An 11,034-nucleotide genomic window follows, 5' to 3' on the forward strand; every position below is an offset into this window, starting at 1 on the left:
ATATAAACAAAGTGTGGGTATATTTGGCAAGTTTGAGGCAAGCAGAAAGGAGGGTTTGGGTACTCTATAAAAAAACAAAGATCTGAAACTCAAACTTCTTCTGATAAGGCCACAACGAAGAGATTTCCAGCAGTGGGTGTTGCAGGAAACTGGCACCCACATTGCCACAGGCTTGCAAGGTGATGCGCCCAGGTGAGGAGGCAGGTGAGGCAGGGCAGCGCCCCTCACAGGTCCATGTCTGGGCTTCCTGAGGATGTCTTCAGTGGCACCGAGTCAAATCCATCAGGAGTCCTCTGAAAGAGAGACGGTGACGGGAGCTGGCTGCTGCACGTGGGCAAGTTTGGGGAACAAAGGAGGGAAATGGAAAATAGGTGACAGAAGGAACCCTCCCGAAATTCCTGCTTTCAGTGGCTTTGTGGAAACATGGACCTAAGATATCCTCTATTCTTCTTGCTCCCTTCAGCCAGTCAGAGGGTAAGAAATATCTTTAAAACCCCTTGCTCTGCATCTGTGTTGAATTCTAGAAGTTCCAGAAAGACTCAAGCGTCCCAGGATAAATTGTTCTCCCATTAGTTAAAAAAAAAAAAATTCAAGGTCTAAGGAAGCCAAGGGAGTCACCCTGGAAGATCAGCACAAAGGGAATGAGATTCAGCCAAGTAAACACCTCCCCACCTTCCTTTCCTCGCCATCCCTCCCCACCCGGTTTGGATGAACTGGTTCAGGGCAGCAGTGAGCTGTGGGCACTGGCAGAGTGGGACTGCAGAGGGCAGTGGCCCTGGAAGAGTTGCCTGAATGTTCTCTGCTTGCCCCAGGCCCAGGGCCAGACATCCGTGGGACAGCACCCTCCAATGGCCAAAGGAGAGCCGCGCTTCTATCGGAAGTTGATCCTAGAGATCACCTCTTCCCCTCCCTCCAAAAAAAAAAAAAAAAAGAAAGAAAGAAAAAAGAAGGGCAGGGGGGAGGGGGTCATGAATCTTACAACATGGGTGGTTCAATACTTCTGGAAGTTAAAAGGCCCAAACAGTCCATCCACTGGAGTGCATGTCGGGAGAGAAGGAGCCTAGTCAATAGCAGCCCTGGGCCCCAGGGGAAAGAGTATTGGTGTGGAAATACAGAAGGCAGAAGCCAGGATTCACAGGGTGGGGGGATAGAATAGTATGGAGGATGGGGAGCAGAGTAGTGGTCCCTGAACAGTGTGGGGTCATTCAGTATCCTAGGACTGGTATCTTCTCCAGCCCTCCAGGCTGACCTCAGTGCACTGGCCAGGCTCCCTACCTTGGAGGTGAATGATCTGATCTTCCCAAAGAGTGACTTCTTGCTGGTGAAGATGAGGTCATCCTCCACATCCTCGCCTTCCATGATGGCACAGCTGTCGGCTGCTGGCAGGTCACAGTCCTTGAGGGTAGCATTCATCACCAGCTTGGAGTATTTGTACTCTAGCCTATGAAACAAGGGGTTGGGAAAGACAAGACACCAAAATGTGGAATAAAAGGGAAAGGGAGAAAGGCTGGGCTGTAAAGAGATATTCCCATACCATGGGTAATGGAACTGAAGCACAGCAAAATGGTGTTGGGCTGGGCGTATAACTAAGGAATCCGACTCCCAAGTCAGGGATCTTTTTCCTCAAGTATAGGTGTTTCTGTGATCTCAAAGCTTAATAGAAATAATGGAATTGTAAAGTCATTATTTTGATCATTAATAATAACAAATTAAGAATTCTCTTTGCTTTTCTTTTGAGAATCTAACAGCCCTTCACAGACTGCCATGTGATACCATCCCTGTTTAGGAGTCAGGATAACCAAGGCGTACACTGGATAAGTGGCTCAACACATCTCTGGCCAGAGTCACAGGGACTGTGGCCAACGCCAGAGAATAGCCCCATGAACTTATACTCTCAGATATTCTCTTCCCAGCTCAATGATCCAATCCTGGCCATCCCCAAACTGCAATACCCCATCATATACTTTTGATTCTTTTTCCAAAAGTAACAGGTCAAGACGGTGAGCAGGATAGCAGTGCAGGTGCCTGCAGAGATGCCCACTTTCAGCCAGAAGTCTATCGTTTTGCAGATGGTGACTCTCTGCTCAGGCAGGGAGATGCCATGCGAGCACAGCTTTGGTTCTCGCCACACATAAGTAGTCTTCTATCGGGGAGAAAAACAAGGAACTCAGATATCACATTCCCTTGTCTCCTGGGAAGTCCCCAAGCAGAGACGCCTACCTGGATCCCGGCCACGCAGCTGCTGACGATAGCGTGGTAGTCAGCAGCCGAGCAGAGTGGGCAAGCGGCCACGCTCTCCCACAGGAAGTGGAAGTTACAGCCATCACAGGTCCCATCGGAGCATGTGCTAGCAGAGCAGAAAGGAGACATGAGCGCACACTCGCAGGACTGCTGGGAAGATCTGGCTGGAGTCCTGGCATCTCCTAACTTGCCTGATCTGTCCTCTCCTTGCCAAACTGTTAGCTCCATCAGGATCCTTCCAACTAGTCCTTAACCCAGGTATCGCTCTCCGATTTCCCTGATGATAAGAGGCCTTTCTGGCCTTCACCAGGGCTCCCACCCTCTGCCCGTTTGTTTCTGCTGACATCCCATGAGAACTAATGTAAGCTGTCTGAGCTCTAGCATAGCTGCCCAACTAACCCCTCAGAAGCTCCTGTCCAACCCATGGACATGTGACATTTTGCAAAAGTCACATGCAGCTTCCTGCAGAGGGTGGAGGTGGGGGGCAGGGTTCAGGAATGAACTTCAGGTCACTGCTGTCTGCAGTGTACTTTACGGTAACGTTTGCAACAAGAATAGCGATCTTACACTTTGACACCACTGCTGGGTCAAAATGTGCTGCTGGGCTCCCCATCTCCCTGATCAGTTGTTGTCTAGGAGCAGCATTTCCCAAACCATCTTCCTCAAGACTGGTACCCCTCAAGATGTTAGTGTTATGTGAAAAAAAGGAAGGTTGGCGGGGGAAGGGTACTGTAATCAAATTAGTTCAGGAGTCCTCAATTTAGTGCACTCAGCTGTTAAACTCAGAATAGGGTCTTCCAGCTGTGGAGAGATTCCTAGGACTCTCTAAACCTTTACTAATCCTAATGATAATAGGAAGTAACCACATCTGAGAAAGACATCTGGGGAAGTCCTCAAGTCTCATTATCTCATTTAATTCTCATAAGAGCCCCCTGAGGGAATTTATTACTATCCCCATTTTACAAATAAGGAAGAAGAGGCCCAGAGAAGATAAGAATTGTATCCATAACAGAGCTGGTAAGTGGAGGAGGGGAATCGAATCTGGCTCTCAGCCCCAGCAGTTCGTCACTTTGCTAGGCAGCTGCCCCTATAATGGTCTGTGAGTGTGAGGGTAGCTTTGACTCTTCCTTCTGCTCCATTCTTGACATCTAAAGACTGAGGGTTTGGAGCCATGACTGTGTCCCCAAGAACCCATTAATGGATCTCACATGGTTTTCTCTTTTGCTCTTTTGCAGTACTCTTTGTTTGGTTCTTGTTTTGCAGAAACTCTTTTGCAGTTACTCTTGTTTGGTTTATGAGGCCAAGGGAGGGAGACTTTGTTACGTCCCTTTACCTTGGCAGCGACAGACTTCCAGGAGCAGGTTTCAGCAGACTGCATCTGACGCGGATGGTGGTTGATCTCCCAGAACTGCAGGACTGGGTCACATCATTGGACCTGCAGAGAAAGCAGCCCCCGTGGGGGAACGAGTCACTCATCTGTGTCATTGGAGAGCCACTAAGTAAAGTCAACATGGAACGGTTCCCTCACTGGGGAAGTCTGGACTTGGGCTGTGGCCTGACACACAGGAGAGTGTTGGGGTCAGGGAGATCTGGTCAAGGGGAAATGCACTGGTCTAGGAAAGGCTAGATGCACAACACTGGAGCCTCCCTTAGGCAGGAAGGGTAGTCCGCCACAGGTCATCCAGTATTCCTCCCTGCCACCAGGGGCAGACCTGCCCCAGGAATACCCAAGAAGCTAGGATGGGGAAATCCCAGCTTTCAGTGCTCATTGCTGGGCAGGTCTGCTAGACCTTGGAAGTGGTCTGGCTTGATAAGTAGTAGGAGGCTAGAGAGGGAGGGACACCACAGAGATTGCAAGAGGAGCCCTGGGTTTCACTTGCATTAGCCTGGCCTCTCATTTTCACCTATAAAAGAAGATCACGTCCGGTATTCCCAAGGGCTCCGGGTGGAAAAGTTCAGCTGGGGAGGTGATTCCGTCCAGCGTCATATCTGTTGTCACCCCTGCCAAATTAGAGCTCCTAATTAGTCCTCACTAGTAGCATTTAGCTGGCAACCACTTCTGTTCTTTCAATACCTGTCCACATCCCACCTTCCTTCATCTCATCACATCCTTGAGTGGCTCATGAAAGGGTGAACCGAAGGTTTGTCAGTGGCCGCAGGGGCATTTCGTACCCCAGGATGGAATAGGAAACAGAGGTCAGGAGGTTGGGCCCCTCACCTGGGGCCTTTTACCTCAGAGCCTGGTAGGCTCACTCTCTCTTACAGACATGCTCAGACAGGCGAGAGCAACTGTGTTACTCACCGATAAGCCGATCTGCGAGGCTAACAGGCTGCGAGGACACTCCGGCCTTGTAGCCTGTCACCTCCGGGGGAATGATGACCGCCTGGCACACGTAGGCTGTGATGGATTTGGAGAAACCTGACTCACCCTCAGGAATCCGGAGGTCAGTGACATTGTCGGTGCACACAGACATTTTCTTACCCTGGGCAGGGGGATGTGGGGAGCAAGTAGGAAGGAATAAGTGATCACAGAAGAACTCCCAGAAGGGAACAGGGAACAGTTTTTCCATGTCTAAAATTTCAACTTTCTAAGAGTGTGTTGCAGTGGAACGATTCATCCCAGTTCTAATTACAAGACAGATTTTAAAAGATAAAAAAGTTAAGAAAAAGGCCTAGGTGTCCTAGTTTCCGGAACTCTGGTTCAGGGATCCCCAGTCTTTTGTTTCCTTGGAGTCACCTGGGAGCCCTATATAAGCCTTGTTGTGAAGGTGGCAACTGATTTGGAGATCTAATCTACCAGCTCACCAGTTAAGGGCCTTCCTTATCCTAGTCAGTTTTCTAGGCAGATACTGAAATGTGTAACTAATCCCATGAAATTTATCTGGACCTCTGGCCTGCTTCCCATTCCCTTTCTGTGTCTTCCTTGGAGCTGTGATTCTACCTTACTTACTTTGGAAGCACCTTCCAGAGTGTCCCGGGGGTTAAAACAGACCCCATAACTAGCCCTCTCCCTGCCTTGAGGTAGGACATCTTAGGATCTACTGGACCCTATTCCATTTAAAAATATTTATCAGGCTTCCTTGGTGGCGCAGTGGTTGAGAGTCCGCCTGCCGATGCAGGGGACGCGGGTTCGTACCCCGGTCCGGGAAGATCCCACAGGCCGCGGAGCGGCTGGGCCCGTGAGCCATGGCCGCTGAGCCTGCGCGTCCGGAGCCTGTGCTCCGCAACGGGAGAGGCCACAGCAGTGAGAGGCCCGCGTACCGCAAAAAAATAAATAAATAAAATATTTATCAACAGAAGAAAGATTGCTTCTCCTCCAGTCTTTAACAACCCATACTGTATTGAATAGAACTCTGGAAGATGGAGGGAATTGAAACTCCTTCCTCGAGATTTTGTAATAGAAGAGATATTGAGATACTGTTCCTTTAAAAATTCTTCAAATTTGGGCTTCCCTGGTGGCGCAGTAGTTGAGAATCTGCCTGCCAATGCAGGGGACACGGGTTCAAACCCTGGTCTGGGAAGATCCCACATGCCGCGGAGCAACTGGGCCCGTGAGCCACAGCTACTGAGCCTGCGCGCCTGGAGCCTGTGCTCTGCAACAAGAGAGGCCGCGACAGTGAGAGGCCCGCGCACTGCGATGAAGAGCGGCCCCCGCTCGCTGCAACTAGAGAAAGCCCTTGCACAGAAATGAAGACCCAACACAGCCAATAAATAAATAATTCTTCAAATTTATGAAATATGAATATATAACATGTTTGCTAATATAGGATCATTTGTTCAATATTTTAAATTGAAGTGGACCAAGCGTTTAGAATGTAGGGTTTTCAGTATGATAAATTTTATTACAAATAGAGCTAAGTTGCTAAATCTGGTATCTCAGTTTATTTTCAAGATTGTAAGAAATAGGTAAAGAACATGAGAACAGAAAGGAACCTTTAGATTATATAAGAATAAGGGAGCAAAGAAAAGAAAACTCACAGACTCCACAGATTCCCATCTTCTCTCTCCCAACTCACTGACTGAAACTTTTGCTGCATGGGGCTTGCTTTAATCAGTCTCAATTCCTGAGTTATCACTGTCACTTCTGAGGCTTTAACATCTTCAAAGACTTCTTAAAAACAAGACAGAGACATCTGTCTCTAATCTTTCACAGATTAGTTTATTTCTTGGCATGTTCTCTCTATAAACACAAATCAACTTTTTTGCATGCTGCAGAAGTTGGGTAGAAGCTGTGTGGTATAAAGACCTAACTTCCACACACAGTTACAGGCTAAATGCTCAAGACGCTTTTTATTTTGCAACATTTGAAATTAGCTTTCCAACCGCTAATCCTGGCCTGTTTGTAATTTAGTCAAATGCAGTGGTGGTGTGATTATCCTTTACATTTCTGCCTTTGAATTTTGCATCCAAAATATTTGCAGCAGCCTGGAATGCTGATGGTAACATGTACTGTCAGCAAAGATACATGTAGATGAAATAAAGAGTCATTTATTTTATTCAGCCTCTAGAAAATGAAAGGCAAGTGTCATGATTACTGAAGACTGCTTTCTTAAGGAAAAAAAATCTTTCTCCTGCATAGTTTTTTTTTAATTGAAGTATAGTTGATGTATGTGCATAGTTTTTATATAATCATTTTGAGAGAATAAAGGTCAGGGAGGAGTAAATGTACACCTTATTTTATTTTATTTTATTTTAAAAAATTAAAAAAAAATTTTTCGGCTGCACCACACGGCTTGTGGGATTTCAGTTCCCCAACCAGGGATGGAACCCGGGCCCTGGCAGTGAAAGCACAGAGCCCTAACCACTGGACCGCCAGGGAATTCCCTACACCTTATTTTAAACACGTTCGTTTTCCTAAATGTTTATAATCCAGATGATTTGATTTTAGAGGAGAAAGTCCTCAGGGAGAATAATAATCATTAAAATACCTTTGAATCTCCCCAGTCCTCTGCGATCTGAACCTCCCGTGTCCTCTGGCCTCTGATCCGCTGGTGCCCCCTTTCCGTTCTCACATGGTCAGTACCTGCACAGCTTACCTGGTTTCCGCAGAGACTGAAGGTAAAGTGGTGGAAATATTTCAGCCCTTTGGAAGTGAAGCTTGGCCCTCCAGCCAGAGAGACGGTGTTTTCCAAAGCCAAGAAGTTGTAGTCAAAAGTCCTGGTCGGAGTGCTGACTGAGAAGGTACAGTCATTGTAGCACAGGGAGTGGATCTGAGGGGAAAGGGGTCCATCAGGCAGGCTGCGCAGGCAGGGCCTTGAGGAGGCCCCACGGAGAGTGGCAGTCACTCTCCCCAGCCTGGTCCAGCCCACGCAGGGTGAGAGAAGAGGAAGTATGGATTAGGAGTGGGCATTAAAAGATGCAAAACAGGGGCTAGTGTGGTTTATGTACATCTTGCCATTCAATTATTAGCACATATATGATGTACAAACCCAAACCTCTTATTTTTCAGTAGGTAGTTGGATCAGGTTCTGTAGCCTCGTTCCTATGCCTAGATTATAAAACTCTCTCAAGACACGAGATAGCCCTTCTTACTTTCAAGCAAAAGACAACAAGGTGCTAACTGGAAGAAGGGTGTCCAAGATGGCAGAAGAGAAGCTACAAGCCTGGTCCCCCTCCCCCATTTAAAACTCACTGAACCCCAGATTACTTTTTCCCAGGCTCTCTGTAGGAAACTGAGCCATAAACCCCTTTCTTGCTCATTTTAAGGTCCCCAGGCAGCAGCGGCCTTACACAACTGTCAATCCCTCCCACGGCAGCAGAGGGAGCCCTGGGGGAGGAATTTTGCGGCAAAAGTCCAGGGTGCCCCAAAGAGGTTGCCAGGGGTCTGCAGAATTGATGCACTTATTGCACAGCTAAACCGAGCAGCATCAGCAGACTGTGTAAACAATGTCTTACAAATGTGTGTCCATGTGGTTGTGATTAGTAAAATTCAAGTTCACTTAAAAGCATTCATGAATAACTAAGAGCTTTTGGTCATAGTATTTTCTTAGATTCAGGAAGTGCATGGGGGAAACAGCACTGCTGCTCCACTTTAGAAGAAACCCCTGGGAAAGGAGACAGCAATATGCCAATTAACCATATGTCCCAGCAAAGGTGGGTTACCCTCCCCACAAAGAGGAGGCAAATTCCCATGATAACAGGCTGGACTGAAGTAGGCTGAATTTGAGCCACAAGTCCCACTACTCCTTCCCTTCAGGTCTCTGCACAGATGTCAAATAGCCCTCTGGACCAGATGGTCACAGATCTCCCTTACCCATCCCCTGAAGATGAGACTCGCTCATGACTGAGGCCCAGACCCTGAAAACCAACCACTACAGCTAAGAACTCTCCATCTATGGTCATAGCCTGGATGGGTGTCCTCTAGGATGACAACCTGGGAGTATACTGGGGTGGGGGGTCCTTGGGTATTAGCCCCTCAAGAACCCCACCCAGGACCCGGCACCCTCTGAGGTGGCCCATTCAGAGGGCCAAGGTTAGGATGTACGGCCAACTGCTAGCACCTTGTTGCTCTTGGTTCCTGGACCACAGGTCACGCAGGCCTGGGCGCCATAAGGCTGGTGGGCTTTCAGGATTGTGTTAGGGGGGCAGGAGCGGCAGGTTCCTGAATCCCGATCAATATAGTAGCCAGCAGGACAAGAGGTGCAGGAGGAGCCTATGTCAGAGGCTTCCAGGGCACAAGGACGGCAGTAGGAAGCCACGCCATCCATGACATTGGTGACATTGATGGAGTAGATCTTGGCGACATCATTGGTGTACTTTCTTCCCTGGAAACAGAGACAAGAGGAGAGTGGGCCAAGTTCTGAGCAGGAGCAATTGAGTGCTCTGGAAATAGTAAGAGTATGACTTAATATTTTTTATCCTGTGATACTTGAGAAAAATCTTTAGAAACATCCTATTCTTTTTACTCACTTAACAGTAACTCTTTATGTACATTTTGTGTCATTTTAAAATAAGACTGAACAACTTAAATGACATATAAAAATATTAAGTACCGTGGGGAAATATTCAGTAGAGGCTCATATTTTTTTAAAAAGCAGTTTTTTTCCTTATAAAAGAAAAAAAAAGTATTTGTGGAGAAATAAAGACTGTATAGGAGATACTTCATATGTTAACTGGGTTATCTCTGGGTAGTAGGATTATGGGGGATTTTCTTCTTTTTGCTTATTTCTATCTTTTAAGTTTTCTCGCAATGAACCTACATTATTTTGAGTTAAGAAAATACAACAAAACCGGCGTTATTATTATTAAAAACAAGAGCAGGGGCTTCCCTGGTGGCGCAGTGTTTGAGAGTCCGCCTGCCGACGCAGGGGACACGGGTTTGTGCCCCGGTCCGGGAAGATCCCACATGCCGCGGAGCGGCTGGGCCCGTGAGCCATGGCCGCTGAGCCTGCGCGTCCGGAGCCTGCGCTCCGCAACGGGAGAGGCCACAGCAGTGAGAGGCCCTCGTACCGCAAAGAAAAAAAAAAAAAATAGAGCAGGACTGAACAGGGTATACCAGGTCAGGAACCACTCAGTGCAGGTCTGCTAAGGAGGGACAGGTAATTTTGGGAGTTTAGAGTGTCATTTTCTCCTGGAAGTCATTTGGCGGAGGCTAGGTGCTCCTCAGGGGCTGGAATAGGCGTTCTTTGCTTGACTCCTTAGGAGTCTTCTAATCCCTGGATTCTGAAGCCCAACCTCATACTTAAGCTAATGCAGGAATCCTTCCAGGTTCAGAGGTCTCTTCTGGGTGCTGAGCATCTGAGTAAGGGGAGGAGCTTACTGTCTCATGAAAAGAGGTTCTCTGGAAGGCCCAGGTGAAGCTCATGGTAGCATTCTCCTCGATGATGTAGGTATAGGACTGTTTGCCTTTGGAACCTCTCCACGTCTCCACGGGACTGTTGGTCCTAGAATTCATACCCTGAACCCAAGACAGATAAGTGAAGAAGGCATGATGGCTGGGTGGCTGGTGGGGAGAGGATGCCCATACCGCTGCCATCCTGGGGGCCATCACAGTGGGTTAGACCCATATTAAACGGTGCAGTCCCTGACAGACAGTCAGGCCCTTCCTCTGCGAAATCACTGTAAGCAAGGGTGTCAGTTATGTTGATACCCCGACAGGGCAGAGGGGCCAACCCTCCCAATAGTCCCTGGAAGCCCCAAAGCAGGCAAAGAAAGGAAAACGTACCACCATGAAGTAGAGCTCGCAGTTCACAGAACAGATGGTCTCAAAGACGAACGTGATCCTGGCCACCTCTTTATTCTCTGTGTCTGCCATCACTGACTGTGGAGGTCTGTGGGGCAGAAATCAAAAGTCGGTTCCAGAGGCAGACAGTGCTTATTGAAGAGCCCAGATGGCAGCAAAGGGTCTGATGGGGGACAGGATTAAGTTCTGAGTATGTTGGAAAGAGCATAGACTAAGTCCAATTCTGCCACCCTAGCTGTGTGAACTTGACCTAGACAAACTATAGTTTCCTCATCTGTAAAACGGAGGTTATAATCTTTCTTATTTACCTCCCATCACTGTGGTAAGATCCGAAGGCGTTAACAGATGTGGAAGTGCTCTGTAAAATGCTGTATAGCCTCACAAGAAGAGTGTGGTCTCCAGACCCACTGAATCAGAATCTGTGCATTCACATGATTCCCAGGTGACTCATGTGCACGTCACAGTTTGAGAATCATCGCTATCATAAGACGTCAATTGTCTGCATTCGCTCAGCAGCTCTCTCCCAGGGATAGTGGGGTTTTGCCTGGATCAAATTAGCAGGTACTTCAACTTGTTTCTTTTTCTTTTTTTTTTTTTTTTTTTTGATACGC

General features: G+C 47.8%; 1 protein-coding gene across 1 annotated transcript in view; it reads right to left on the reverse strand.

Annotated features, from left to right (window-relative positions):
• The window catches only part of ELAPOR1 (endosome-lysosome associated apoptosis and autophagy regulator 1), a 70,598-nt gene continuing 59,564 nt past the window's right edge, over nt 1-11,034 (reverse strand). Inside the window, exons 12-22 of the mRNA XM_024742146.1 lie at nt 10,406-10,511; nt 10,001-10,138; nt 8,742-9,005; nt 7,278-7,451; nt 4,544-4,724; nt 4,146-4,242; nt 3,575-3,676; nt 2,221-2,347; nt 1,965-2,143; nt 1,276-1,441; nt 1-293 (exon numbers count right to left, since the gene is read on the reverse strand). Of these exons, the coding sequence (XP_024597914.1) occupies nt 225-293; nt 1,276-1,441; nt 1,965-2,143; nt 2,221-2,347; nt 3,575-3,676; nt 4,146-4,242; nt 4,544-4,724; nt 7,278-7,451; nt 8,742-9,005; nt 10,001-10,138; nt 10,406-10,511 (1,603 nt within the window). The 3' untranslated portion in view covers nt 1-224. The remainder of the gene's footprint in view (nt 294-1,275; nt 1,442-1,964; nt 2,144-2,220; nt 2,348-3,574; nt 3,677-4,145; nt 4,243-4,543; nt 4,725-7,277; nt 7,452-8,741; nt 9,006-10,000; nt 10,139-10,405; nt 10,512-11,034) is intronic.

The sequence above is a fragment of the Neophocaena asiaeorientalis genome, unplaced genomic scaffold (assembly GCF_003031525.2).
Source record: "Neophocaena asiaeorientalis asiaeorientalis breed wild unplaced genomic scaffold, Neophocaena_asiaeorientalis_V1.1 scaffold35, whole genome shotgun sequence".
NCBI classification, from domain to species: domain Eukaryota; kingdom Metazoa; phylum Chordata; class Mammalia; order Artiodactyla; family Phocoenidae; genus Neophocaena; species Neophocaena asiaeorientalis.